Source organism: Phallusia mammillata, chromosome 2 (genome assembly GCF_965637545.1).
Source record: "Phallusia mammillata chromosome 2, kaPhaMamm4.hap1.1, whole genome shotgun sequence".
NCBI classification, from domain to species: Eukaryota; Metazoa; Chordata; class Ascidiacea; order Phlebobranchia; family Ascidiidae; genus Phallusia; species Phallusia mammillata.
This window is the reverse complement of record NC_137253.1, coordinates 33,260,868-33,287,287: the sequence shown is the minus strand read 5'-3', so window position 1 is coordinate 33,287,287 and position 26,420 is coordinate 33,260,868. Positions and strand designations below refer to the sequence as shown.

General features: G+C 37.4%; 4 protein-coding genes across 6 annotated transcripts in view; 1 reads left to right on the top strand and 3 right to left on the bottom strand.

Annotated features, from left to right (window-relative positions):
• Window position 1: 1 nt before the first annotated feature.
• LOC145215600 (uncharacterized) lies at window positions 2-11,182 on the bottom strand. 3 transcript variants are annotated; one of them, XM_080084315.1, is made up of 10 exons: window positions 11,074-11,182; window positions 7,965-8,097; window positions 6,971-7,632; window positions 4,809-4,951; window positions 4,256-4,309; window positions 3,786-4,129; window positions 3,241-3,475; window positions 2,888-2,995; window positions 1,646-2,713; window positions 2-1,292 (listed from the first exon to the last, which is right to left on the bottom strand). In XM_080084315.1, the coding sequence occupies exons 2-10, from the start codon at window positions 8,091-8,093 to the stop codon at window positions 1,246-1,248; spliced, it is 2,790 nt and encodes a 929-aa protein (XP_079940441.1). In that variant the 5' UTR covers window positions 8,094-8,097; window positions 11,074-11,182; the 3' UTR covers window positions 2-1,245. The 3 variants fall into 3 exon arrangements, with proteins under 3 accessions (XP_079940441.1, XP_079940442.1, XP_079940440.1); XM_080084316.1 differs by lacking the exon at window positions 11,074-11,182 and adding an exon at window positions 9,912-10,083 and having other exon boundaries at window positions 3,253-3,475; XM_080084314.1 differs by lacking the exon at window positions 11,074-11,182 and adding an exon at window positions 9,912-10,082.
• A 197-nt stretch (window positions 11,183-11,379) lies between these two features.
• LOC145215603 (eukaryotic translation initiation factor 2 subunit 3) lies at window positions 11,380-18,886 on the bottom strand. The gene is made up of 10 exons (XM_080084325.1): window positions 18,702-18,886; window positions 16,507-16,698; window positions 16,035-16,242; window positions 15,665-15,823; window positions 14,919-15,053; window positions 14,253-14,347; window positions 13,020-13,164; window positions 12,573-12,742; window positions 12,181-12,353; window positions 11,380-11,983 (listed from the first exon to the last, which is right to left on the bottom strand). The coding sequence occupies exons 1-10, from the start codon at window positions 18,783-18,785 to the stop codon at window positions 11,908-11,910; spliced, it is 1,437 nt and encodes a 478-aa protein (XP_079940451.1). The 5' UTR covers window positions 18,786-18,886; the 3' UTR covers window positions 11,380-11,907.
• A 559-nt stretch (window positions 18,887-19,445) lies between these two features.
• Window positions 19,446-22,253, top strand: LOC145215607 (L-aminoadipate-semialdehyde dehydrogenase-phosphopantetheinyl transferase-like). The gene has a single exon (XM_080084329.1). It carries the CDS (start codon window positions 19,815-19,817, stop codon window positions 20,646-20,648), a length of 834 nt encoding a protein of 277 aa, XP_079940455.1. The 5' UTR covers window positions 19,446-19,814; the 3' UTR covers window positions 20,649-22,253.
• Window positions 20,489-26,420, bottom strand: part of LOC145215598 (adhesion G-protein coupled receptor V1-like) — a 63,348-nt gene continuing 57,416 nt past the window's right edge. Inside the window, exons 103-112 of the mRNA XM_080084312.1 lie at window positions 26,105-26,245; window positions 25,545-25,679; window positions 24,992-25,126; window positions 24,418-24,584; window positions 23,905-24,062; window positions 23,420-23,541; window positions 23,251-23,359; window positions 21,761-21,858; window positions 21,356-21,458; window positions 20,489-21,009 (exon numbers count right to left, since the gene is read on the bottom strand). Coding sequence (XP_079940438.1) covers window positions 20,840-21,009; window positions 21,356-21,458; window positions 21,761-21,858; window positions 23,251-23,359; window positions 23,420-23,541; window positions 23,905-24,062; window positions 24,418-24,584; window positions 24,992-25,126; window positions 25,545-25,679; window positions 26,105-26,245 — 1,338 coding nt within the window. The 3' untranslated portion in view covers window positions 20,489-20,839. The remainder of the gene's footprint in view (window positions 21,010-21,355; window positions 21,459-21,760; window positions 21,859-23,250; window positions 23,360-23,419; window positions 23,542-23,904; window positions 24,063-24,417; window positions 24,585-24,991; window positions 25,127-25,544; window positions 25,680-26,104; window positions 26,246-26,420) is intronic.

Genomic DNA, 26,420 nt, shown 5'->3' with positions numbered 1-26,420 from the left:
CTCACAGAAAGAAACCTTGTATTGTCTGGTGATAAATTTGACTTAAACACACTGTGAAGCTGAAGAAAAAAAATGAATTAAACCTAATTTGAAATAACAGCCGAATCACAGACTTTAAGGGACGGACCAACTGAAAACCCCTTGACCGGAAAATTTGTTTGTTTTTAGATAACTTAAAATAGTGAGATAATTACACCACATTAAATGTGTGTGGAAAAAAACAGCCAAGTTATTGCATACCTAGTTTCTGGTTCAGTCCATCCCTAAAAGCAGGAGGACACATTTTCACAGTACGACTTGCACTGAAACAGCAAATATTTCCACAGGAGTTTTGGATTTTGTTCAAAATACTTTACGTTTCACTCAGAACTGTTGAATTTTACAATGAAACAGAAGGCCAACAAGCATAGGCTATGAAAAGCAGCCAAATCAGCAGGTTTTATCATTCACTTGACAAGAAAGTTCAAGTTTTTAATTTAAATTCAAGCTTTCAATTTCAAGCAATGACCATTGACATGCGATAACTTCACAACGAGATGAGAAAAGAAGTTTCGTCACATCTTTTTGAAATATTTGTGAGACAATATGTCAGCAACCAATGGATTGGCACAGAAATACTTAGCCACAAATAAATAAATCATTCTGTTGGCATGTTTAAAGGGGAATACATGTAATAATTCTAACTTATCAGCATGTTGTAAATATACATGCTCTGAAAGAGTATAGGTGATTATTACTGAAATAATCTAAGACAGAGATTTTTCCAGCCAAACCACCACCAAAGTTTAGGATGGCGCTACAGAGTATTTATAAATCCTGTAGAACAAAATAACATAATTATGATTCAATGAGACCAATTAACACCAAGACATAACACTCCAGTGCTGTCACACACTCAACAATCACACCTGGTTTAAAATTATGAACCTCTGAAGATGTCTTTTAACCACTCCATACATTGAAATCACAAGTTGTTGCGAAAGGGCAGAAACCAACGATCAAAATGATTCCCTGGCAAATAACCTATGGTGTCGAATGTTGCCATAAATGCACAAAAACACACTCATATTTTATCTTTGCTCAAAATAACAACAAAAATGTTAAATTAATAAAACAATAATCCCTCCCCTGCGTTAGCACACAAAACGTTTTACCAAAAATGAAGTCTTATCGATTTGCTACGATTGTGTGACAACAATCATCGTACCCAGGTCAGTAAGCAATGCACCAAATGTCACATCGCACTCACTCGTCTTTGTAGTAAGTTGCATGTTTCGAAACTGAATCCCATTCTGAAAAAAAAATCAATTTACTTGTTATTACAGATATAATAGGAAGCAAAATGCACACTACACAAAAACTATTGGTAGAGTATCTAAGATTTTTAAATGATGGCCAATTTTTTCAGTGTCACTACTGTGCTTACAGTGTTAGATATTTGAAACAGCTGTACAGTGCATCATGTCACAAATGACTTTGCATCCAATTAATATCGTTTCTGCAAACCAATGCTTCTCTATGCCAGTGGTTTAAAACTACTTTCCTGCTTCTTAATTTATCCAAAGCACTATTTTGATGACTTCCAACCCTAGTACAGTTTTTAAACCCAAACAAACAGATGTTTGTGACACAATCTAGGTTTTACCTTTCAGAAACAAGGAAGCAGCGCCATCAACGTCGAACATTCCAGGGTTGTTCCAAGGCATAATGTTATTCTCACTGCATCTCATGTTGTAACGATTTTTTTCATCTTTTTTAAACATTGTTGGAAGTTGAGGTTTCTCCACGAGTTTGCTGTTTTCAAATGTGCATTCGAATATCAGTTTTCCTGCCTCATTTCCTCCCATCCCCTCATTATCATCAGCAGTGGATGCCATTTGTTTAAGCACAGTGTTGTCGTTAATGTCAAGTTGCACAAAATCACCAAACACTCCCATCGAAGGGTTTTCCATAATAAACTCCAACCCCCATCGGTTTTCAAATATTTCAACCACATCTTTTGGCAAATGTTTGTCCTCTTTTTCATCTGTGGGGTTTTTTAATTTGTCCATTTCATCATTTTGCTGCAATTCACGACTGTAATTGTTCGCAGCAATATCAGTCAACATTGGATTGGGTTCCACCTGATCGCTTGCTGTGTTAAGTTTTGTGATTACCACAGTTGAAATGTCTTTGCTCAGTTGCCTGGCAACTTCAACAATGGGTGCAGGTTTCCGGTTCACGCACGCAGGTTGAATGGATGGCATAGGACTTTCAGCCTTCACAGAAATTTTGCTGAAACTCTTGATAAGTTTTGTTGTTGCAGCAACAGCACTTGAAACTCCGGACAAAATGTCAGGGAGTTGGAACTCAATGTCGTTAGATGGACTGATGCGCCCGGTTACCCGACCAGCAGCTCCTCCTCCTCCTGAAGAGGATGATGACGACGACGCTCCGTCCTCACTGCTACTCGCCAAACTGCATCCTGTGCTATCCAGGTTGCTCTTCAGTTTGCTTGCATAGGATGAGGTGCTACAGCGGTTTGTCATGGATGACTGGGGTAAGTTTGCACTTAGAGCAGCTGGCAGAGTCGGCCATTGTTCGCCATCGTAAACGTGAATTGTTGAGCTTCCAACTTCTTCCATAACATCGGAGTAAGTTTGTTCAGCCCTAGCGTCCGACATGTCATTGATGTTGACATGATTGGTTGGCGACATGGCTCCTCTTCGTACCTCTACAGAATTATTTACTTTTAAAAAGTTTTGTAAAATCTTGGTAATCACAAATTTGTGCCAAAAGTTATTTAACTGGTAAAAAGTGAAATATAAGATTGGTTTTTATAGCTGAGTTGGATTTACATTAAGGCAATCCAACTATTCGATCACCAAAACAATCTTGTAACTTGTACCTTGTTCATGTGGTGAACTCCTTCCACTTTGAGTTGTGCGGTTTACAGATTTTCGAGGTTTCTTCTGCACGACAAACTCACCCTCGTCACCAGGCTCAACCTTTGCATCTGCAGCAGAAACAACATTAAAATGAGAGTCGCATCAGAACAGCACAACTTTTCACAAGTTACGTTTTCAAAAAACACTTGCTGAATTTTTAAGTGCATTGTTACAACATAATCTGTACATAGGCACCACTAACAGATTATTTTTGGTCAACAAAAGCTTTACTTGTTAAATTTTGTTGCGAACAACACAATCTGGGTTTAAACATTGTTTGTAACAGACAACAACATGATTGTCAAAATTTTACCAAATCTCTCACAATCATCCATTGCTGTGCTGAATGTTTGCATCTCGATATTTCTAACATTCACATCATTTTCTCCTTTCGATTTCTCTTTGTCACTTTTCTTCTGTTTTTTATTTTTCTTTTTATCCTTTTTTGCTTCCCTTGATTTCTTTTTAGCCTCGGACAAAACTTTGGAACCTTCACCAAGATCTTTCAATATTTTGTTTAAAGTTTCGTCGTTTAGCAGTTGCGAGTTCTGAAAAGTGGGTTTAAGTTGTCAAACAAATGAAGTTTTTGTGATTTTTATATTTTTTAATAAAACTGTATATTTTACTAAAAATAGAAATAAATTGTTCTTCATACATCTGTACATGCAAAGCAATAACAATGTTATCACAATCATTTCTATCTTTGAAGGCGTTGATTATATTTTTAGTTCTTAATGGGCCCATAACTAATACAAATGATGTAAAAAGTGCTAAATTTTGTTCAGTCAGGAGATATTCGGTGTTTTTGTTATGTTTATTCAACTCAGTTTTTGCAAATTAGCGGGCCCTACAGTTTACCTTATTTTCTTCTGTTTTTTTAGGCATTGTTCCATATGTCTTCCTGTTTAATGGGTTAATATGAGCTGATTCATCCTTAGACAGAGGTGAACTTTCAAAACCGTAATGTTGCTCCCGTCCGATTACGCGTCCCTTTTCCTTTTCTTCCTGATATCTCTTAATTGTTCGCTTTTTTGGTTTTTCCTCCAAAGCAGGTTTGATGACGACATTTTCATCAACAACTGATGATCTTTGGATGTTTGGACATTCCAAGCTGGAGCAGGTTTTACGAGCTTCGTTAAACTTTTTACGACGGCTATTTCTAGACGACTTTGAAGATTTCTCATCTCCTTTTCCGATAAAGTCTGCACAAATTTAAGGCACAGGCAATAAAACGTGTTTCTTGTAAGTTCGTCGGAACCTATATTTTATCTCCAAACTTAATAGTTTTAAGCAAACAATGCAACAAAAACAATTCAACAAAATCTTACTTAGTTTGTCGATTTCACATTCCATGTTTATTTCTTCTTGTGGATCGATCAAACCTAAAACAAATACCAAACAGGAATTAAACCCCACAAACAAACAAGTGCGTACAGATTAACAATACAAAGACTTTGTAAGTAACCTAAGTGAATATGGCACACCTCCTGCTCTCATTGTAAGTTTTTTTCAAGGTTTCTATTGGGTTTGACTAAAAGCCTGACCGACCTAACTTCGGCGGCAGTGTTTCACAAAGTATTTTTCGGACTGACCTTAACCTAACTCTAGCCCTAACATAATCGACAATTACCTAAGTCCAGTTACAGTCAGCCTTTTTTCCACTAGACAATACTGAAAGTCTGGCTTCTTCTAATCAACATTTACAAAAGTCAGGTCTTCTCTATTATAGTTAGCAGACCTTTCCCAATCGACGAAAATCAGAAAAAGATTTCGCCTAGTCGACCCTGTTTTTATTTAAGATAAGAAAGCAATGCCATACATAAGCCTTTATAAAATGCACCGATTCCTAATAACTCTTTTTTTTTCATGCAAGGCAGTTACCTGGTAGTTTTGCTTTACGCTTCTTTTTCTTCTTGACTTTTTTGTTCGACTCCGACCCATCATCTTCACTGTCAGCGCTCTGCATCGGATGCAACACAGTCTCCGGGTTTCCTTGTCGTGAATGGATCACATGAGTTGAAGGACTAAATATTAACTCAAAATTTAGGTGTGTAACTGTTAATTTGTAATCTGTAACCCAAAACTAGAAGGGTGGCTTAGCACATATTGCCATTGCACATATACTATAACCTATTTCGTAATGGGTCCCATATCAGCCACTGTATTTTATACCTTTAGTTGTTTCTGCAAGCAGAAACTCATGGGTCCCCCACACATGCAAAGTTGTAAATAGTGCATTTTTTGAAATAACTATAATAAATTTTGGTGCTATGAGTTTAAACAGGACGAAAAAAAGTCTGCAGAAATAATCATGCTGTGTGAGATAGAAACTACACAAGTCACATTTAATTCATCAATTGTTTGCAAAATTTACCTATTTTAAGGATTAGTGGGGCTACATGGTAAAACTCAACAGTTAACACCTCAAAATGGCATATTCTACGAAGTGTCCAAATTTTATGAAATTGAGACATTGTTTAAAAAGTTAACCCTTTCAGGGGGCTAATGGGGTAACTGATGGGACTGCATGGCAAAAGTGACAATTGACACCTAAAGATGACTTTTGCACAAACTGTCAAAATTTTAACAAACGCCAATGTTTACAAATTACACCCATTTTAGGGGTTAATGGGGTAAAGGTGGGTCTTACAGGGTAAAACACATCAATGAATAATGTACTCAAAACTGTCCAACTTCCATATAGTTCTGACATTGCTTAAAAGTTCACCCATTTTAGGGGGCTAGTGAGGTACATATTGGGGCTACAGGGTGAAACAAAATAATCAACAGCTAATTATGGCAAAAAGAACAAACTGTCCAAATTTCATCCAATTCCTGCATTGTTTCACAAATTTACCCATTTTAGGGGACTAGTAGGGTAAATATTGGGGTAACAGAGTGAAACATAACTATCGTCAGCTTATTGTAGCAAAATGAACAAACTGTCCAAATTTCATTCAATTCGGACATTGTTTAAAATTTCACCCATTTTAGGGGGCTAATGGGGTAAACACAACAATTGACACCTAAAAATGACAAATTCCACAAGCTGTCCAAATTTCACTTAATTCTGACACCGTTTAAAAAACTCACCCATTTTAGGGGGTTAGAGGGGTAACTGATGGGTTTTAACACCCAAAAGTATAAAATATTAAACCACAATGAACTAATCGACAGTCATGTAAAATTTTATCCAAATCGGACAATGTTTAAAATTCTGACCACTAGGGGTGTTATTAGCAACATTCCTTAACGCTTCTGACGTCATAAGGCTGTTAATACCCCCTCTGACCGGCATGTCCAAAATGCCTACCAAGTAATGCACAAACACCTGTACCATATGTTCTGTTGCCTATACTATACCGTTACACCACAGAAATCTTTCGTTTGTGGTGCGCAGCAACATACAAAAACGTTTCACATTTTGGGGTCTAGCGGGGTAAATACTGGGGTTATTAAGTCAAACGAAGCAGATGGCACATCTACATAACTATATCTACCATCTGTGAAAGTTTCATCCAAATCCACCAAAGATTTCATGCCAAAAGTGCATGGACAAACTTCGGCGGAAAAAAGAAAAAAAAAACAGAAAAAAACAGAGTGAAATCAAGATGTGTCCCCTTCAGGGAAGGGGACCCATAATTACTCTGGTCCTAAACATTGTTACGTGAATTGTATTTTTGTTTTATTGATACCAGATCATAAAAAACTTAATAACTAGAAAGGCGGATTTTTTTTTTCCATTTACCAACTGACTATACACATCATTTAGCTGGTTTTAGAGAACCGCCTCACAAAATTTTAGGAGATCAGCGAACCGGTTACCATTACTGGTTACTGTCAATGGATGTTTTGTAACAGAACTGGCTGAAAAATATGACTTTTGTCAAAGAACCGGCTGAAAAATATGACTTTTGTGATAAAACCGGCTGATAAAAATTTGAATCCCACTCTGTCTACTATCATGATTATTTTTGCTCCCTTCAGGGGTGGGACCCATAATTAACAGCTTGCATTTTAGATTTGCAAGATTCTGACCTCACCTAGTTAAGTCTTTCATTTCAATGTCAACGTATCTTTTTTCTCGAATGTTACTGAAACCAGTAAATGATGAATCATTTCGTTGCTTGAATCCTGGAAGACCGAAATCAACAGCAGTTTCTGGGTCTTCGCCAAGTTCAATTATGAAATCAGTTGGTTCAACGATAGTTTTGTTGGATGTTGACGGCGGCAGCGTGGAGTTATTACCAGTTAAAGGTTTGTTGTTGGTAAAGCCAATATCCTGTCTGTTATAGGTATTATCCCCATGGTTATTTATGTTATTTCCCGGCACAATTGGAATTTGCTGAGCAGAGCTTCGTGTAGGTTCACATTCATTGTCATCTATAAATTCCTCGACACGATCAGCAGGTGATTGCTGCATTGTACGCTCGTATAACTTTTGCAAGTTGGGTTTCTCACTCGAATAATAACTGAAAGTTTCATCCGACATTGAATTATCAGATTCGTATAAAATTTGCTCCTCAATCAAATATTCTGTACTTGATGAAGTTTTTGCTGTCGCAGGTTTTGAAACTGATAGTTTCTGGGGAGCTGAGGGTTTTAATGGTTCCACGCCGTGGGATTCAAGCCACTTTATTTTCCCCACCAAAGTTGGGAGGGGAAGATTAGAAAAGTCCCTTGCCCGATCCACAGCCAAATCTGCCTGTAAACATAAAATATGCTGCAAGATTCTACACAGAAATCCACATTAATAAAAATTATTTGAATTAAAAGAAACAAAGGTTTATGAAACACAGAATGTTTCAATCATGTTTGCCAAGAACAAAACCATTTTAGATACACAAGACATGTACTTAAATAGTAGCTTTAATAAAAACCAGCGATGTAGAATAAAAAGTATGGATTTTATTAAACAGACGTTTTCACAAATTAAATGTCATCTGTCCAATGAAATGAATATATATGTTATATTCTACATCGCTGCCAGTTTGGTTTTTATTAAAACCATTTTAGTAAATGAAATAATAAAAGCACCTGTTCCTTTGTAACTAAGCGAACAATCTGATCATAAAGATCTGTGAATAGATCACCATCTTTAAGGCAAATTGCTTTAGCTAAGACAGCAGAATAATATGACACCCTGATATCCTCTCCACTGGACATTTGCCTGAAACAAATGCATCAGTTATTTGACAATGATATAGTTTGGTGGTCAGAGTGGCAGCAAACCCAACAAAACCACCACAACATATCCCGAACTATGATGTGAAAGTTTGGGGGTTAGTAACAAACATAACTAGAAGGGTGGCTTAGCACATATTGCCCTTGCACATACACTATGATCTATTTTAAAACATAAATATATTTCCTATGCTTATTTTGTATTGGGTCCCATATTAGCCATCGTCTTTTATAACCTTGGTCGTTTCTGCAGGCAAAAACTCATGGGTCCCCACACATGCAAAGTTGTAGATAAAATGCATTTCAATAGATAACAATGAGTAAGTTTGGTATTGTGAAGACAAACACAGTGATTGGTACTGTGCATATCTAAATATGCTATATGGAGTAAAAACTATTTAAATTAAAAAACTCATTTTAGGGGGCTAGTAGGATAACTAATTGAGGTTCAACACACACAAACTTAAAAGTAGGAAACCACAATGACTCAATCAATAGTACTGCAAAATTTCAGTCCAATCTGCCAATGTTTAAAATTTCAACCACTAGAGGTGTTTTGAGCAACAACCGTTAATGTTTCTGACGTCAAAGGGCTGTTAACAACCCACGAACTGCAATGGCACAATAACGATAATTGGCATACTTGACAAGCTATCCAAATTTTTGCCAATTCTGACATTGTTTACAAACTCACCCCTTTTAGGGGGATAGCGGGGTAAATGCTAGGGTTATCCGGACAAACAAAGTGGGGTGCACATCTACATAACTATATCTATCATCTGTATAAGTTTCAGCCACATCCATCAAGCATTTGATGGCGAAACAAGTCAGACAAACTTCGGGGAAAAAAACATTTTAGGGGGCTAGCGGGGTAAATACTGGGGTTATCAACAAAAACAAAGTGGGATGCACATCTACCATCTGTGTAAATTTCAGCTAAATCCATCAAACATTTGATAGAAAAACGAGTCGGACAAACTTCGGGGAAAAATACTCATTTTAGGGGGCGAGCGGGGTAAATACTGGGGTTATCAACAAAAACAAAGTGGGGTGCACATCTACATAACTACATCTATCATCTGTGTAAATTTCAGCCAAATCCATCAAACATTTGATGGAAAAACGAGTCGGACAAACTGTGGGGGAAAAATACCCATTTTAGGGGGCTAGCGAGGTAAATACTGGGGTTATCAACAAAAACAAAGTGGGATGCACATCTACATAACTACATCTACCATCTGTGTAAATTTCATCCAAATCCATCAAGGATTTGATGGAAAAACGAGTCGGACAAACTTTGGGGAGAAGAAAAATGAAAGAAAACAAAAGAAAAAAACAAAAACATTTTGAGTAAAATCAATATGTGTCCCCTTCAGGGAAGGGGACCCATAATTAGTTAACTGTTTGTCAGACAACATGTAAGTAGTAAACCAAGTGCTGCATGATGTCATAAATCACAACCACAGTTTATCTCTTTTTTCCAAGGCAACAAACTTTACAATCCATGAACAACTTTTCCTCTGTATTAACCTCGGACATTTTCAACAAATGGGTGCATCCATATATTACACATGTTTTTACACAGCGCACTTACAACCCAACCCAGCAGTAACCAATGCTATTGTGCATTGCTTTCCTTAGGGTAAATGCATAATCTAAAAGGGCTCTTTAAAAAAACAATTTACCTAAATAATGCCCACAAGTAACACTCGTATGCGATAAAGCTGCAAAAAATGACGACGAAAAAAGACATTTAATAGAGTAAACGTAAAAAAGGGTAAACATAACATTTTTGCTTACCTGGAGATAAAACTAGAAAAGAGACAAATTGTCCATATTTACAAAAAATTACTTTACAAATTGTACAACCATAACATATACAGATATACACACTTATATTTATAAACTCTGTCAAAAAGATGCTAAACCCAGCAGGAATTTAGCACTGAAAAAGAAAAATCAACAAATGTTAAGAGGTATATATATATGAAACATGTATCACACCAATCAACACTGGCACTGAATGAAATTGCAAGATTAGATTAGACCCTGGATTCATTTTAATATTCAGCTAATTGCAACAATAAACCCTGAACTGTGTATCTCATTGCCAGCATAATTAAAAATATACAAGGGGTTGTTTCTATCTCATTAAACCTGGATAAACATGTTAGTTTACACGTTCAGTCGAACCACTTGCAATCAAACTACACAAAAATATAAAAATTGTTTGAAGCAAAGAAAACACTTGCAAAATCAGCTAACACAAATTTGTTAGAAATATATTTCAAAAACTTTCAACAACTTTCAACAACAGAGAAAGACTAAAACTTTATGTTTGCCAACAAACTTTATTATTTGGAAAAGAATGTAACTTACCTAACACTAACTGTGTGACTTTCAACCAATTTTATTTTGCAACGTTTTATTAATTCAGGCATTAATTTTTTTTTATCTTTTTATTAATTGATGGGTTTACCACTATCACTGTTGAACATTATTGTTGTGTAACAATTAAAAATCTCATTTCTTGGGAATACATATAGTTGAAATTGCTACAATTCTGCAAACTTGAATCAGTTGAATGACACCAATTACTACAAAAAATCAAATAAAGCCATTAATGTGTTACAAAACATTGTTCACTGCAGTCAAATATCAGATGCTTTGCGCTAAGGACACCAGCATTCAATAAATTAATATTAGTAGGTGAGGTAAAGGCAAACAATCGATCGCAAAAAAATTAAATTTGCAGCAGATTTTAGATCTTAACACATCATGTGATTACCATTACAAAAAAACATCTAGTTTGACAGATTGCTAGATTGTCTTCGTCCGTAAATCGGTTTGAAAACCACCAACAAGCAAAGTATTGAACACTACGTAAAGCTTATACGAATCGCGAAATCACTACAAGCTCTTGTTAGGCTTCAGAGTCAGGAAAACCTGTTAATAATCTAACCTGTTTTCTCAGGCGACAGTGCTGTCGCTCTTCCAACTTGAGTTCAATTATTTTTAACCACTTTCCAACGATTTCCAACTTATTGCATCGAGACAAACGAGAAACAAACTATTTTCACCAACATGACTCGCCTTTAACATACACATAATTAACCGAGTCAATAGAGGAACGCAACTTCTTTTTCTTGGTTTGTTTTCTTTAATCTTTAAATATTGTTTTCCAATACACGGACCGCATACACTATTGTAACTTACTTTTAGAGCCAAACTCTAGCCTATTGTGCTACCTAAACAACTTTGTAAGCAATTTTTGCCCGAATGTCATGTTAGCAACGAGTGATAAGAAACGAACAAGTTTACAAAGGAACCTTTGCAGGCACAGCTATACCGGACAAATCCCGAAACAAAAATGAATGAACCAGCAGAATAGCAATAGGACAAGTAGGTCAAAAGCAGTTGAGAGCTACTAGATTTGAAAAAAACAACCATTAGGCTACGTAATATTTCGTCGGGCACGGGAAGAAACAATCCCTAAACTTGAAACAAACTTTCTTTTATTAAAACACCAGATAGAAATTAACCTAATTTCTGCCAATATTATCTTCTTTATTCAACGCAACCACCCATATATTGGATTGTTCCAAACACGTTTGCAAGAAAACACCAATTTCCCAAAAGCATAAGTGAAACGAGCAGAAATGTTGGCGCGATTTCTATTTGATAAGCACGAGAAAGTAGCAGAACTTTTCATATATCGGTATTTGTTGCAGTTTCCAGCAAAACATCTGGACAGCTTCCCTCAAAAAAACGCAAGTTGACCCGAAAATCCGATGTTTCAACCCCGGTTTGTATCGTTCGTTGCCACCGGTCTTATAACAATTCCTCTTCGAATCTGTCCCCAGCCAATCAACCTGCAACAATACACATTTTAAAACGCGTTACATGGCGGAAAAAAACTTAATACACCGCTTGTGACGTAAGGGACCTTGGACAGCAAAAAGTGGAATTAAAAATGTTTATGACGTCTCAATGCATTGAGTGATGTGAGCGACAAAACAGAACATTTGCAGTTTTCGCCCACTCCTGATACCAACAACAGCTTTTGTACCTCCAGTGTTTTTCCACTCTTCTGCTCAGTGCAATTTTTTCCCCCACTTCCGTACAAACAGGACTTGTTAACATCACTTTCGCTAAATCAGCTTTTATCGCAAGCACACGCCCTCCAGTGGACAGTGACCCAATGTTCACCATCAAAACTTCATTCTTTGAAAGTTTTTGTACCTAAACAAACACCTAATTGTTAGTTAAAGTTTTTATGCTTTAGTAAGGAGACTTGAATTGCTCAGAAAATGAAATACAGCTTCATTAAAGTAAAAACACTAGAGGTTTCCAACAAAAATAAAACAATTATTCTCCAACTTGAGTATGTTTCATACCCTTTTGATTTTAAAAAACCTTTTGTGGCAAGTTAAAATTAACTCTAGGGAAAGTCCCACATACCCTCGCTCCTTTCTTGTCCCCCTCTGTTTTGACCCCAAGTAACCTCCGTAGTAGGAAATATGAAATTTCTATCTCTGTAAAAATATCCGGCAATGATCCAACTTCTCCGAGCACATGTCCAACCATCCGATCGGCCCGACACAGCGTGGGGTCGATTTTCGTGCCAGCTCCTAAAAAGCATGTTTCATTGTGTCACTGTTTCAATTGTGAATGAACACAAACATCTGGACACATATCAATGCCAGGTAATACACACAAGTGTTTTGCAACTAACTGTTATGTTTGTTTCTGGTATTTTGCGACAAGTGTCAACATGTTGTCCTGGACAGGAGCTGCCAAACGCGGCATTATACCACAATTTGGTCTGGACACCTCTTAAGGTCACGTTAGACATACAGTAACAAGAGGTCTTTAGTGCCACTACCAGCCGTAAACATTAAAATATACCTATAAGTCCACCGGGTGCAGCATACTGCAAGTCATTGTGTTCTGCAAACAGCGAAACAATCTTCGACAGAATCGGCCGAACTTGAAGTTTTCCTTCGGAATCTTTGGAAACAATTCCGGGTCGGATTTCTATTTCTTGTCCAATCTTAACACAAACAATATTTGTTGTTATTGGATGGAGTGTAAGGAAATTTCATTTTAAGATTTAGGTTTAAATTTTTTTAAAAAACATTGTTCAAACACACAACTTCTTTCTCTTTCGCGTTTATTTGTTACATGTAAAGGGTTACTTTATCTATCCTCAAATAAGAAAGCTTTTCCATAATGCACTGATTTATAATTAATTAATAAGATGTTGGTTCAGACCAAAACCAAATATTCTGCAGATTTGCCACATTAATGTGACCAAATTAACTAAACTTATATTTTGATACATTTTTTAGCATAAGTTTTGCTGCCAGACAAACAGTGGCGTTCCCACAACAGTTGTGTTGCATTTACATCCAACTTCTATTGGTCCATGTTTGCTTTGCAGTTATTGCCAGCCTGGAAATCAATTAGGAATCTTTTGTGCTAAATGATGATGATTTTTATAAAAACTTGTTGACATTTCAGGAAGGGGTTTGCAAACCATTTGGTTTTATCTGGTTTTATACCTACAGTTTGAATCAGTCTAAGCCAGCGGTTCCCAAACTGGGTCCGCGGTCCTTTAGGGGTCCGTGAGGCAATTTTGGGGGGACCGCGAAGCGGTTGAAGTTATTCTATAATCTTATTTGGCGTCAATTTGTGCCACTAAATCAGTTTAAATCAAAGTAGAATTGAGAATCGACTGTCTCCATTGCTAAACAATTGCCTTTATTGAATGCCAACTATCAAAAAACGCAATTGTTCGCACACAATCGTAATGTTTTTGTCCTGTCTGTGATGTCACATGCTGTCTTTGGATGATTGTTATGCGCAATGTTGCATAACTAGCTAAAATCCTGCAATTAACTTTCGTTTGTGTGAAATACACATTTAGGCTTAAGGACCGCAAGCCCTCGAAATAATGGCAAAGGGACCGTTTTGCAAAAAATATTAAAAAGTTTGGGAACCACTGGTCTAAGTACCAAACATTGATGAGGTCAAACAAAGTCTGCAGTTGAATCAGTGAAAGTAAGAGCCTCAGCAAACAGAAGCACAGCACATCACTAGTTGTAATAGTTAATAAGATGATGCAAATTGCTACTTTACCTTGAGTACACCCTTTAAAATGCTTCCGCCGGCAACTCCACCTTTCAAATCATCAACCTCACATCCGGGCTTGTTCACATCAAAAGAACGAATTACTGTAAAAATGTTTTGTTATTATTTGTGTTTTCTTATCAAAAAAAATATTTTTTGAAAAAAGTCAAAAATAAAGTCTAGTTTGAAGTAAAATCATCCCTAACAGTTGTAGTTTTCTGGTGGTTACTGCTCTCTACATCAGTATAATCCAAAACTCAGTGTTTAAAACCCTAGGCCAAACAGAATCAACCGTTGTACAAAATAGTTTCACAGAATATATACTTCACCAAAAAGTTTTGGCATCATCAGTTCCTGTGAGCGAATACAATACTGTGGTTATAAAAGCAAAAAAATAGTAAAACAGTACTGGCAGCTTGTTTTACTATTTTATCGCTTTTTACACCAGTGTAGTATTCATTCAGAGAAACTGAAGATGTCACGAACAAATGGTTAAATTTACATTCTGTGAAAATACTTTGTACAACGGTGGATTCTGTTTGGTTTTATACAATGGTTTTGGGTCCTATTAAGTGAAATCATATTTTACTTTTGTAGATTTACAAATATCTCAGTCAGCTCCATTTATTGCATGTACAGAACAAATATGTTTTAAGCATTAAAATAAATACAAACCAATGAGTCTTGGCTTTGAGGTAAAATCCCTTAGAGGAATGGGAATCTTTTTCACAATATATTCACAAACAACTTCAATGTTGTACTTCAACTGAGCTGATATAGGAATTATTGGAGCTCCTTCAGCCACAGTTCCTGAAAATGCATCAACAATTGTAACAGAAATTTTACATCTTAAATTATTAAAAGCTGGCTTTTCCACATTTGCAATTTCACATACACTGCAACCTATTTAAAACTTTGTTTCGTGTCTACCACTAATAGAACAAATTTGTGAAGGTTTTCCAAAAGAGAAAGCCATGAACTTCATTTGGGCCATTCCTGCCTGCCAGAGAACTGATACGGTATTGCTAAGCAGATGACACACAATACGTGTTACGAGGCAGGTGTGTTGCTCAACTGTGTTACACATATATGTTGTCCTTCAGGGGCATCTGGCATGTCTTAGTTAGCTATAATAACTTAGTTATTCCCTACTACTGAATATGGCAGCAAAACATAAGAGTGAAACTATCATTAACCAAAGCGTACAAATTGCTCTGGCAAATGCTTTTCCTTGGGCGAAGTTAAATGTGGAAATATTTTGGACAGCAAGAATAAACTATAAAATAGGGTAGACAGTGAAATGAACAAATATTAAATTCCATCATGTGTTAAGTAAAACACAACAACAAAGTTTAAAATTTGCCCCTTTTAAAATTGCAAACATGTCTGATTGTCCAAAATGACATAAAATTTCTACGTACCCTGAACAAACTTGAGTATTTGCTGATACTGCTCTTTGGCTTGCGTCTGCGTCACAAGATCGATCTTGTTTTGGAGGATGATGATGTGCTTAAGTTTCATAATCTCAATAGCTGCAAGATGCTCGGAGGTCTGAGGTTGAGGACATGGCTCATTTCCAGCTGAACACAAAAACATTTTAACATACAGTTCCAAGTACACATGTGAAACTTGAATGATTTTTACAAAAACACTGGGGCTGATTTTAAACAAATAAAAGTTGCAACAATTTGTTGGATTATTGTCACTTATCTGAGGAAACCAAAGAATAAACAAAATCCAAAAGAATCTCTCGAAAACGTTTTGAAATAAAAATAGGAAACAAATTCTAACCAATAAGCAAGAGTGCAGCGTCCATCACAGCAGCTCCGTTTAACATTGTTGCCATAAGAATGTCGTGACCGGGACAATCAACAAACGAAACATGACGAACAAGTTTAAAGGGACCCTTTGCACCAGCGAAGTCTGCAGGAAACTCATCCTCCTTATTACTGCTGCATGCACAATAACACTGAGGTCGTGGCCCATCTGCTTCATAAATCTGTAAATAAACATATGTTATGATGGTTGTCATTGGTGCCAGGATTTGCATTAGGTTTTTATATCTTGTGCTTATGTTGTTGTTGTTTTCCAAGTTTACCAAAACTGGATACAAACAAACACACACCCAAACAACACAAAGGGTCCTATTGAATCTAAAACAACATGAGACAATGTAAAACCTAAAAAAAATAAAAAAAATCAGAACATCAAAACTTTGCAACTGGAAAATATTTTGGTAACAATAAGTAAAATATGAATGTACCTTTGCATTTGCATAACCCAACTTAATTGTGATATTCCTCTCCAGTTCGTTTTTGAACCGAACAGTATGAACACCGGATATGGCTTTCACCACTGTAGATTTGCCGTGAGCTACATGGCCAATTGTTCCAATGTTGATCGTTGCTTGTCGGCTGATAATCTCAGGAGTAAGTGGCGTCAATGTTGTAACATCCTAAAAAGCATTCAAAATTATGTAACTAAGATTTTCATGACAAGTGAAACAAGTGCAAAAACAAGGCATGTCGCTGCAAATGAACAATTTTCCAGGGGTGTATGTAAATTCCACTTGACCGCTCTGACCGCTGTGGCCAGCCTGTACACGCTTTCTAAATGCTGTGGCCAATCTGTAAATACTGCTTGACCGCTGTGGCCAATTTGTAAATACCACGTGAATGCTGTGGCCAACCTGTAAATACTGTGTGCCGCTGTGGCCAACCTGTAAATACTGCTTGACCGTTGTGACCAACCTGTAAAAACCACGTGACCGCCGTGGCCAGTATATTATGCTGTATATACTGCATAACCGCTGTGACCAACCTGCATTTACTGCATGACCACTGTGACCAATTTTTTAACACAAGTGTTGACGGTTAGAGTTAGTTGGGTTGGGGTTGTATTGGAAATAACACTTTAATCAGGTCTCATTTACCTATACAGGTTGGCCACAACGGTTACGCAGTATTTACAGGTTGGCCACAGCAGTCACGCAGTATTTACAGGTTGGCCACAGCAGTCACGCAGTATTTGCAGGTTGGCCACAGCGGTCACATGGTATTTGCAGGTTGGCCTCAGCAGTCACGCAGTATTTGCAGGTTGGCCTCAGCACTCACGCAGTATTTACAGGTTGGCCACAGCAGTCACGCAGTATTTGCAGGTTGGCCACAGCGGTCACATGGTATTTGCAGGTTGGCCTCAGCAGTCACGCAGTATTTACAGGTTGGCCACAGCAGTCACGCAGTATATACAGGTTGGCCTCAGCAGTCACGCAGTATTTACAGGTTGGCCACAACGGTCACATGGTATTTACGGGTTGGCCTCAGCAGTCACGCAGTATTTACAGGTTGGCCACAGCAGTCACGCAATATTTGCAGGTTGGTCACAATGGTCACATGGTATTTGCAGGTTGGCCACAGCGGTCAAGCAGTATATACAGGTTGGCCACAGCAGTCACACAGTATTTATAAATTGGCCACAGCGGTCAAGCAGTATTTACAGGTTGGCAACAGCATTTAGAAAGTGTGTACAGGCTGGCCACAGCGGTCACAGTGGTCAAGTGGTATTTACAGGTTGGCAACAGCATTTAGAAAGTGTGTACAGGCTGGCCACAGCAGTCACAGTGGTCAAGTGGTATTTACAGGTTGGCAACAGCATTTAGAAAGTGTGTACAGGCTGGCCACAGCGGTCACAGTGGTCAAGTGGTATTTACAGACGGGCCACTCTAAAATACGCAATCTACGCAATCTACGCAAGCTATACGCAATCTACTAACAAAAACTAACTAAGATGTTGACGGTTAGTGCTATTAGGGTCAGGGTGACGGTTTGTGATACAATTAACTTTATAATTTAATTTCAGATGCGTTTCAGGTCTAATTTTCTCTACAAGTGTTAACATGCGGTACCATACAGTGTTTAGTACCACTCTCAACACATATGAGAATATTAAGCCCAAACTGGACATCTAAAACTAAATTATAGTGTTAATTTTATTATAAACCCTCACCCAGACCCTAAAAGCCCTAACCGTCAACATTTTTTAAAGGTTGCATACGTTTTATAAGCAGATTGCGTAGATTGCGTATTTTAGAGGAGCCCTTTACAGACACCCGTTTTCCAGCTTTATCTGAGAAATTAAGGTAGTTTAAATCAATTTAAGTTAATCTTTTAAATGTTCAAACCAAAATTGTGGTCTACATTGCCAATCCCAATATGTTAAGGGTGTTGAAACTGAAGTTCCTTGTAAAGTGATTCACATCAAGAAAAAAATCTAGTCACAATTCTCTCTCTAGAAATGAAGTCATGTTTCAAAATCAAAAGGATTTTGCGGCACACTTTGCTATTTTTTGTTCCTCTCGCTTATCGATTGTACAAGAACATTACTTTCATTTTTTACTTTCCAAATAGCAAATTTTAACGTGCATAAATTTTCTCCTTTGTCGCAAAACAGTTTTTTTACCAAAGTTGTCAAATCCTGTTTTGACAGATGAGACTTTTCCTGAACCACTTCTGTATCTTCAATACCTTCTCTTTCCATGACCATTTCACAACTTTTTAGTTTTAAACTCAGTTATTATAACTTAGATGTGTCTTAAGCCAAAGAAAGTTGTTGGACTTCTAAAAAAATGTTTGCAAATTTTGCAAATGTAAGTCCTCAAGTGAAATGATACAAGATGTAAGTTTAAATAAAATATATGAGCCATATTGTCCGTGAAACACAACTATTTATTCAGATTTAATTTTTATTGTGTTTCGTAATGTGTCAAAAACATTTAAGTGTTGTCTAAAGTAAACATACAAAAATTCAAAACGAGATGTATCGCAGAAAAAACTTCGTTTTATTCCAGCGTGCTGCAACTCTCTCGCAATTTTGTCATGCTGTTTAACGATAATGTTTTGGAACCCATAGAAGGACGTTACGAAGAAAACTTTTGGCAAGCAAAAATTTGCATCATGTTTCTATTATAAAACAATAAATATGGTGTTTAATTGCGTTGATCTTTGTAGGCAAGTTAAGGTGGACCAAATATGGCAAGTGTACTTTTAAACTTAATATGTTCCTTCATTGACTACGTTACGTTACTCACAAAAAGATGACGCAATTTTCCAACTTATTTTTTTTAATTATTGCAGGTCTACAGATAAATTGCGAGTTTTAATTTTGTTTTAGTGTGTGTGTTTTGGCTTTTGTTTGATTTATTGTTTTTAACGTAGTTACAATTACATCACATAAGTACAAAGATAGACCCAAAACATGTGAATCCTGCACCAAAATTGCGTGCGAGAGAAGTGATTTTCCAGCTCCGGATTAAAAGCCGGCGAAACAACATTGCAATTTTGTTTTGCTTAAAAAATACAACTTGGACTTGTGTGTTGTTGTTGTCTTTCTATCGCATTTCCGATTCCTTTTAAGCAAGCACGTTAATAAGACAATAAATATCGTGAAACAGGAGACTGAGTGTCGTTACTAGATTTCGGCGAGAACTGCAATAATCAGATCTGCTGAAATTACAGAAACTACAACATTGCTGATGCAGGTGGAAATTAGATCTGCGTTTACGAATTTACAAAAATGACAAACACAATTAAGCTTGCATTTAACGCAACCACGTGGCTTCCAACACAGGCTGAATGGCTTCTTTGTGGGAAATGTATTCAACTTGAGGAAAGGAAAAGAATATCGGAATTTTGCTTCAAAAATGACGCAAAGCTAAGTTTGATAGCCCGCTTGCTGATTAGGTACGCGTTAGTTTCCTGTACAAACGTATCGTGGAAAAATATTGACTTGAAACGAACTGAAAGACAGAAGCCGTATGTAGAAGGGTCGGCAACCAGCTTTAATGCATCACATCAAGGTGATTATGTTGTGGTTGTTGCCGACAACCAGTGTAAGGTTGGAGTTGATGTGATGGACACGCGGGAAAATCATGGAGATGTGGAAAAGTTTTTTAGTTTGATGAAGCGGCAATTCACCCTGGCTGAGTGGGAAAATATAAGAAGAGACAGAAAAGTTGAAATGAAGAGCTTCTACAGACATTGGTGTTTGAAGGAGAGTTTTGTGAAGGCTACAGGCGACGGAATAACATTTCCTTTGCAGTCGTTAAACTTTATTGTAAAGTCGCCGCTTAGCAACAATTGGTTCACCATGGACACGGTCCTGGAAAAAGATGGGCACTGTGCTAGTGATTGGCAATTCCTCGAGACAATGCTTGACAATAGTCACTGTGTCAGCATTGCTCACAATACACAAGCAGCAGACACTAATATTTCTCCATTTATTTTTCCCACCTTTGATGATATAAAAGATAAAATGCAAGAAATGGAAACAGTAGATAAAACAATTGACCACTCGTTTGCGGAAAGTTTTTTTAAACCACAAAAAAACAAGAGGCATGTGGCTTCTTGAAGTCCTTTATACTACTTTTTTAATCTGTCAGAAAGTGCACACATATAATAAACAAATCACATAGTTTATTTTACATAAAAACATATTTACAACACAATCTTTGCTTCTTCACGAACCTGTTAAACTTTTCACTACAATACAAAATTACATGGCAAGTAAGCATTGAAAATACTCGTTTTCACAAAACCCAGTTACAGATGTGTGTCATGGATGGGAAGGGACTTTGTGTTTGTGGTGTTTGGGACCGGACGGGAAAGCTCGTTGCTGACAGAGTTTTGAGACGAAACACTTCTGTTTCCAACACTAGGTGGATTAGATGCAAGTCTTGTTTCTTCGATATCATCCAGTCCCACCCGTGCACCTTGTAACAGTGGAAATAAATTATGCAGCATACCGACACAATCATAGTTTGTCTGCTAGGATCCACAAAGATTTGGTGCAAAGAGAAACCAAACTATTTACAATCAATTGTGGGATTCAGCCGGTTCTCACCGGTTATATAGAACCATCTCACGAAATTTTATGAGATCAGCGAACTGGTTAGCATTACTGGTTACTGTCGATGGACTTTTTGTGATAGAACCGGCTGAAAAATATGACTTTTGTAATAGCTGACCAAAAATTTGAATCCCACCACTATTTACAATGCAATGTTCTCATGACAAAATCACTGAAGACTTTTATGTTGAAATGGTTGAATAACTTACTGTTGTTGAGTGCAAACATGAGATCATCAAACTCAGCATCCTCTCCATCTTCATCCAAACTCTCATCACCAACTTCCAATCCTGGATTCTCCCAACCACCCTTCTAAAATGAAAACAATAATTACAATCACCAAACCCAGTGGTGGGATTCAGCACCGGTTCTATAGAACTGTCTCACCAAATTGTATGAGAGCAGTGAACCGGTTAGCATTACGGACTTTTTGTAACAGAACGGGCTGAAAAATATGACTTTTGTAATAGAACCGACTGACAAAAAATTTGAATCCCACCACTGACCAAAATCCTTTACCTGATGAAACCACATAATGTTTCAGAATTGAAATAACAAAAAATACTTTACATATGCTCTGCATAATCACACAAGCCATGTACAATGAGACCTACCTCAAAATGTTGAGCTATACTTTGTGTGCTTTTGTTATGGACATCCCCTGATACTGAAGGTGGTGAACTGCCGTATGTTGCACTTCCAGCATATGTTACTAAAAAATTAAAAACACCCATAAGTGCCAGTAGGGATATTAATTACAAATTCTTACAACTTACTCGATTATTTAGCACACATCATTCACTGTCCATATTTAAAGAATATTATCATTTCAATGGTTGTCTATAATTATCCTGGCTATTTTCAAAATAAGTGTTTCGACAAGCAGAAACACATACAACTATGTTACTGTGACCCGGTATTAGCTTCCACAGATATTGTTCACATCAAAAAATAAAAAATAACCAAATTAAATAAAAAATATTTTTACAATGCTGGTGGGTGTGCAGCCACAGACCTGTTTTAGTTTAGTGCCAGAGAAAAATACAATCATTGTGTTTGCAAACAAAATATTGTTCTGTAAACCCATCACAAGACCTTAACTTAACACAGTTGTCAAATTTTTCCTGTTTAAGCGAATATGAGCATGATTGATATGCAATAACACTAGTCACTACCAATGTTAGGTATCAGCTATCAGGGTACATTTTTTGGCCACCTAATATCAAAAGTTGCTCTGACAGCACGTTTGACACTAGCCAAAGAACAAAATTAAGCTAATAAACGAACCCAATACTACACGAGCACGGGCTACAACCACTGTCATTTTGCTATTAAATCTAGTAAGACGATCTCTTAGGGTTGCAAAGTTTAACGGTCAAAACTTGTTATGGAGCATAATCTTCTTATAACTGACCGTAATGAAGTGGGATCTCACACTGCTATATTGAGTCGTTTTACGTGGGCTATATATTGACCCACAGTAACCTCTCGCTGACGGCAATCCCCTTGATGCCCTTTAAGCGCCGTTGTTGACAAGCTATTTACGAATTACTTCATCAAACAAACTTAGGTGGTTAAAGTTCGCTTTCGATTCATATTTTGACGGTTTGATTCCGCATGAAAACAATTAAGTACAAAATCGTGTTCGAAATCTGGAAACGCATAGCGGTCGGAAACGTCATACTAAAGTTGTAAAAACAGTCACCACTCACCAGTCTAAAAGCGTTTGTGATTTCAACCAAACGTGTTTGATTTTCAGCCAACTTGTTGAGCTAATTAATACTAAAAAACAATTTGTGCCGTGGGACAGCAGACCAAGCCGAATGCACGGAACCAGGGTCGCAAAGCTGCTAACTTTTCCACCTAGTTTAACCAACACCATGGTTTTCCTGAACCTCGGTGGCTATTAATTCCACCTTTCCACCGGGCAAAAATCTCAATGTCAACGCTCCAACCCGATAATCCCAGGACGGGTCGTAGAGCTGTCAACTTATTTCCCTACTTTAACCAACTACATGCTTATTCCGAACCTCGAGGTTACAGGCGGGATAAATTTTCCCGACTAGAATCTCAGTGTCAGGGCTAAAACCCGTTTGTTTCTTACCATGCTGAGGCCCCTGTGCATTCTTTATCGGAGTTTCTTGGTAAACAGCTTTAGTGGGCCGAACTACTTCATTGTGGAGGAGTCCGTATGCAATCAGGAAGTAGAACCCCTGCAAAGTAACTCGGTATCAAACTGAACAGGTTAAGCAACACAACAAATAAATTCAAACCTGTATGAAGTTGGAAACGATGAATAGCACGAGCGCCCACATGTGGCCGAATGCAAGGTGGATTCCTCCCCACAACCAAGTGAATGCGATGAGAAAAAATGACAAAAACAACAGCGGGATTTCTGAGCACAAAAAATATCGTATTTAAATGTTGTGCGGGAGATTTCCTTTTTCCGTTCGTGCGTTTGTTATCGCATGCAGTTGGTTTCATGCTTTTGTTCTGTTGTGTCTACTTCGAGTCAGAGGCATTTGCTCCATAGGCGCCGAGTTTTACAAACCCAAGGTGGCGGCGCAACCCCGCCACTGCCTACTCGGCGCCTATGTTTGCTTCTTAGTTAATCATTTACTGAAACAGTTTGACTCAGTGATCGTGGACATTAACATGTCTAGTATTGGAGGGATAGGTCCTGTGCATAGCATTCATATTTGTGCAAGAGATTGTGACTTAACACAAAATTGGTCGTGTCATATTTGAAGCGACTCACCGACGGAATTGTATCTTCCCCTGAATAAATCGTCAAACTGTTTCCAACCAACATCTCGCTGGTAAAGAACAACTCCAACTGCGATCGTCACAACAAGACAAAGTGCTGCAGGTGTCACAGCACCGAGCAACACTCCATAAATGTTCATTATCATACACCTGCAAGTAAACAGCAAATAAATTTTAAACACCAGATAAATGTTGGAACACTATGCACGGATCTCAAGTTTGTAGAGCTCTTCTAGCAAATGTATTTTATTCCGACGTTTCGACGTCCTATACAGGGCGCCTTCATCAGGGTAAATAACACCGAATGTGCGTAGTACAGTGCACGATAAACAAAGGAAAAAAGAATGAAACGCATGCACGTCACCACGCAACGAAAACACTATATACACTGATCTGTTCATAAGTTTAATGAGAAATATAACGGCCACATAGACTTAAAAAGCGACGTACTTTATTATCTAAAAGTTTCGGCAAACCTCATGTCATCATTAGATGTACAACTTACATGTCTCCATTTTGATGGACATCGCCGTAACTGTGGAACAGCGATTTTGATCCGAGTGCGTACATTATGATGACATAAAGCAAGATCACAATAGAGGGGATTCCCCAACCCAATGTGAAGTGAAGAATGTAAAGTCGATCGGTGTTCTCATTGTTGAACGCCAAAACCTGCAAAGTAAAAATTGTGGGGTTAGAGAAGCATGGAAAATTATGTTCAACCTCTGCAGCTAACTGGAATAAAGAATTTACAATAGTGGTTCCCAACCTTTTCGAATTCATCCCTTAACAATTTAAAATATTTTCATTCCTCTCTAATATACTACATAGTAGATGGTAAACCATGCAAAGATCATTTAAAATTGGGTCTTTTATCAACTTTACGGGTTATATTCCCAGAGCTAAAGTATATTTACAAACCACATGTAAACATTAAGGTAAATTCCTCCCCTTAAGTTCGAAAATTCTTCTCCCGTTGGGAACCATTGATTTACAGCAATTATATCGGGTTGCGGGTTTGATTGTTTGAAATACATTATTACACAACCTGTTTCACACCAATCGTTGTAACTTGGTACCTGTAATATGTTGATTGACTGCATGAATATCCAAGTGAACTGAGCAAGCCAGAAGTAGTGGAGGAATATAGCGAGAGCCGCACAACTTTCCTCACTTAACTGATTGCTGGTGAGCGCCCCGATCACGAACATCAACTGAAAGTTTAAAATCATCAAAAACACATTGATTGACGAATATTTATATTTTATATGAGAAAAGCACAGAGTCGTTAACTGTCGGTATTCTATACAAAAATCCATTTATATGGGAAACACTTTTTTTCTCCAAAAAATAGCCACAGTTATTGACAAAATTTAGATGCAGTTCAACGACTGTCCACAAACTTAAAAAAGAGCCTACTTTTTGGGTTTGTCTGTAGGTTAGAAAACTTGTTTAACTGAACCAGGCTCGATCACAATTTATTACCACGGTAGACTTTTTTTAGGTTAAAATTTTATAAAAAGAACAGAACAATGTGTCAAGAGACATTTAAAATCAGCGCAAATTAAAAAGTTGATCCGTAACGTTTTGAAACTATTTGACAAAAAAAAGTTTCCAACTACAAAAATGTACCTGTGTCATGGCACAAGCAAAATACATGTGCATCATAAGCTTTGCGGCAAATGTTGATTTCTTCGAGCAGAGATGATGGCCCAGAACAGTTAGTAATGATCCAACCATCGCGATAAAACATGCAGCATAAGTTGCCTTCAAACATAAACTAACTGTCAGCAAACATGTATTTATAGAGCAATTGTATTTTTGAACACTATACACGTTCACAAGTAGCCTATAATGGTGAAAATAACGGCCAAAATAGCCGTAAAAAGCGACATGCTTTGTTGTTCAAACGTTTCGGCAAATGCTCATGTCATCATCAGTGATATGAAGTGCCACATCAGTTACACCCGTTTATATCCACTTGAGTCACGTGAAGCAATGATTGAAATATAAAGCATGTCGCTTTTCTATTTGGGCCGTTATTTTCACCATTAAATTGTACTTTTATTTCGATGTTTCGACGTCCTATACATATGTTTTATATGTTATGTTTTTACCATTAGGAGGATTCCTCAAAGGTTGTTGGATTAATTTAAACCAGCAAACGTTTTTACACTTCACAAGTCTTTCACCTCATTATATCCTGCCAAGTTGTCCGTGGGCCCTCGCGCAGCGTAAACCGACATATGCCTGCATTCACATTCCACGAAGTTTGAATCGTCATTGACCACCTGACACAGATCACGTGGATCTAACAACCATCTAGAGGAGGCCTGTGAACAAACAGATGGGCTTGAAGTGATGAAGGGTGTCACATGGTGCTTTAGTACATAAAGTACAAACCTCACCTAACACAAATAACCTAAACTGTCACAAGCATATGTCTGCGATATTACAAGTGCTACCATGTGGTGTGTTCAATACCACTGGCATCGTCGATTAACATAA

Excerpts from the sequence above, each read along its gene's own strand:
- LOC145215603 (XM_080084325.1), bottom strand. The coding sequence starts at position 18,785 with ATGGTCATGGAAAGAGAAGGTATTGAAGATACAGAAGTGGTTCAGGAA. Across the intron at positions 15,824-16,034 it reads CGCTGCACTCTTGCTTATTG|CTGGAAATGAGCCATGTCCT; the intron begins GTTAGAATTTGT and ends TTTTGTGTTCAG. Across the intron at positions 15,054-15,664 it reads AATACTCAAGTTTGTTCAGG|GAACTGTGGCTGAAGGAGCT; the intron begins GTACGTAGAAAT and ends ATGCATTTTCAG.
- LOC145215607 (XM_080084329.1), top strand. The coding sequence starts at position 19,815 with ATGACAAACACAATTAAGCTTGCATTTAACGCAACCACGTGGCTTCCA.
- LOC145215600 (XM_080084315.1), bottom strand. The coding sequence starts at position 8,093 with ATGTCCAGTGGAGAGGATATCAGGGTGTCATATTATTCTGCTGTCTTA. Across the intron at positions 4,310-4,808 it reads GCGTAAAGCAAAACTACCAG|GTTTGATCGATCCACAAGAA; the intron begins GTAACTGCCTTG and ends TATTTGTTTTAG. Across the intron at positions 2,714-2,887 it reads GAGTTCACCACATGAACAAG|AGGTACGAAGAGGAGCCATG; the intron begins GTACAAGTTACA and ends ATAATTCTGTAG.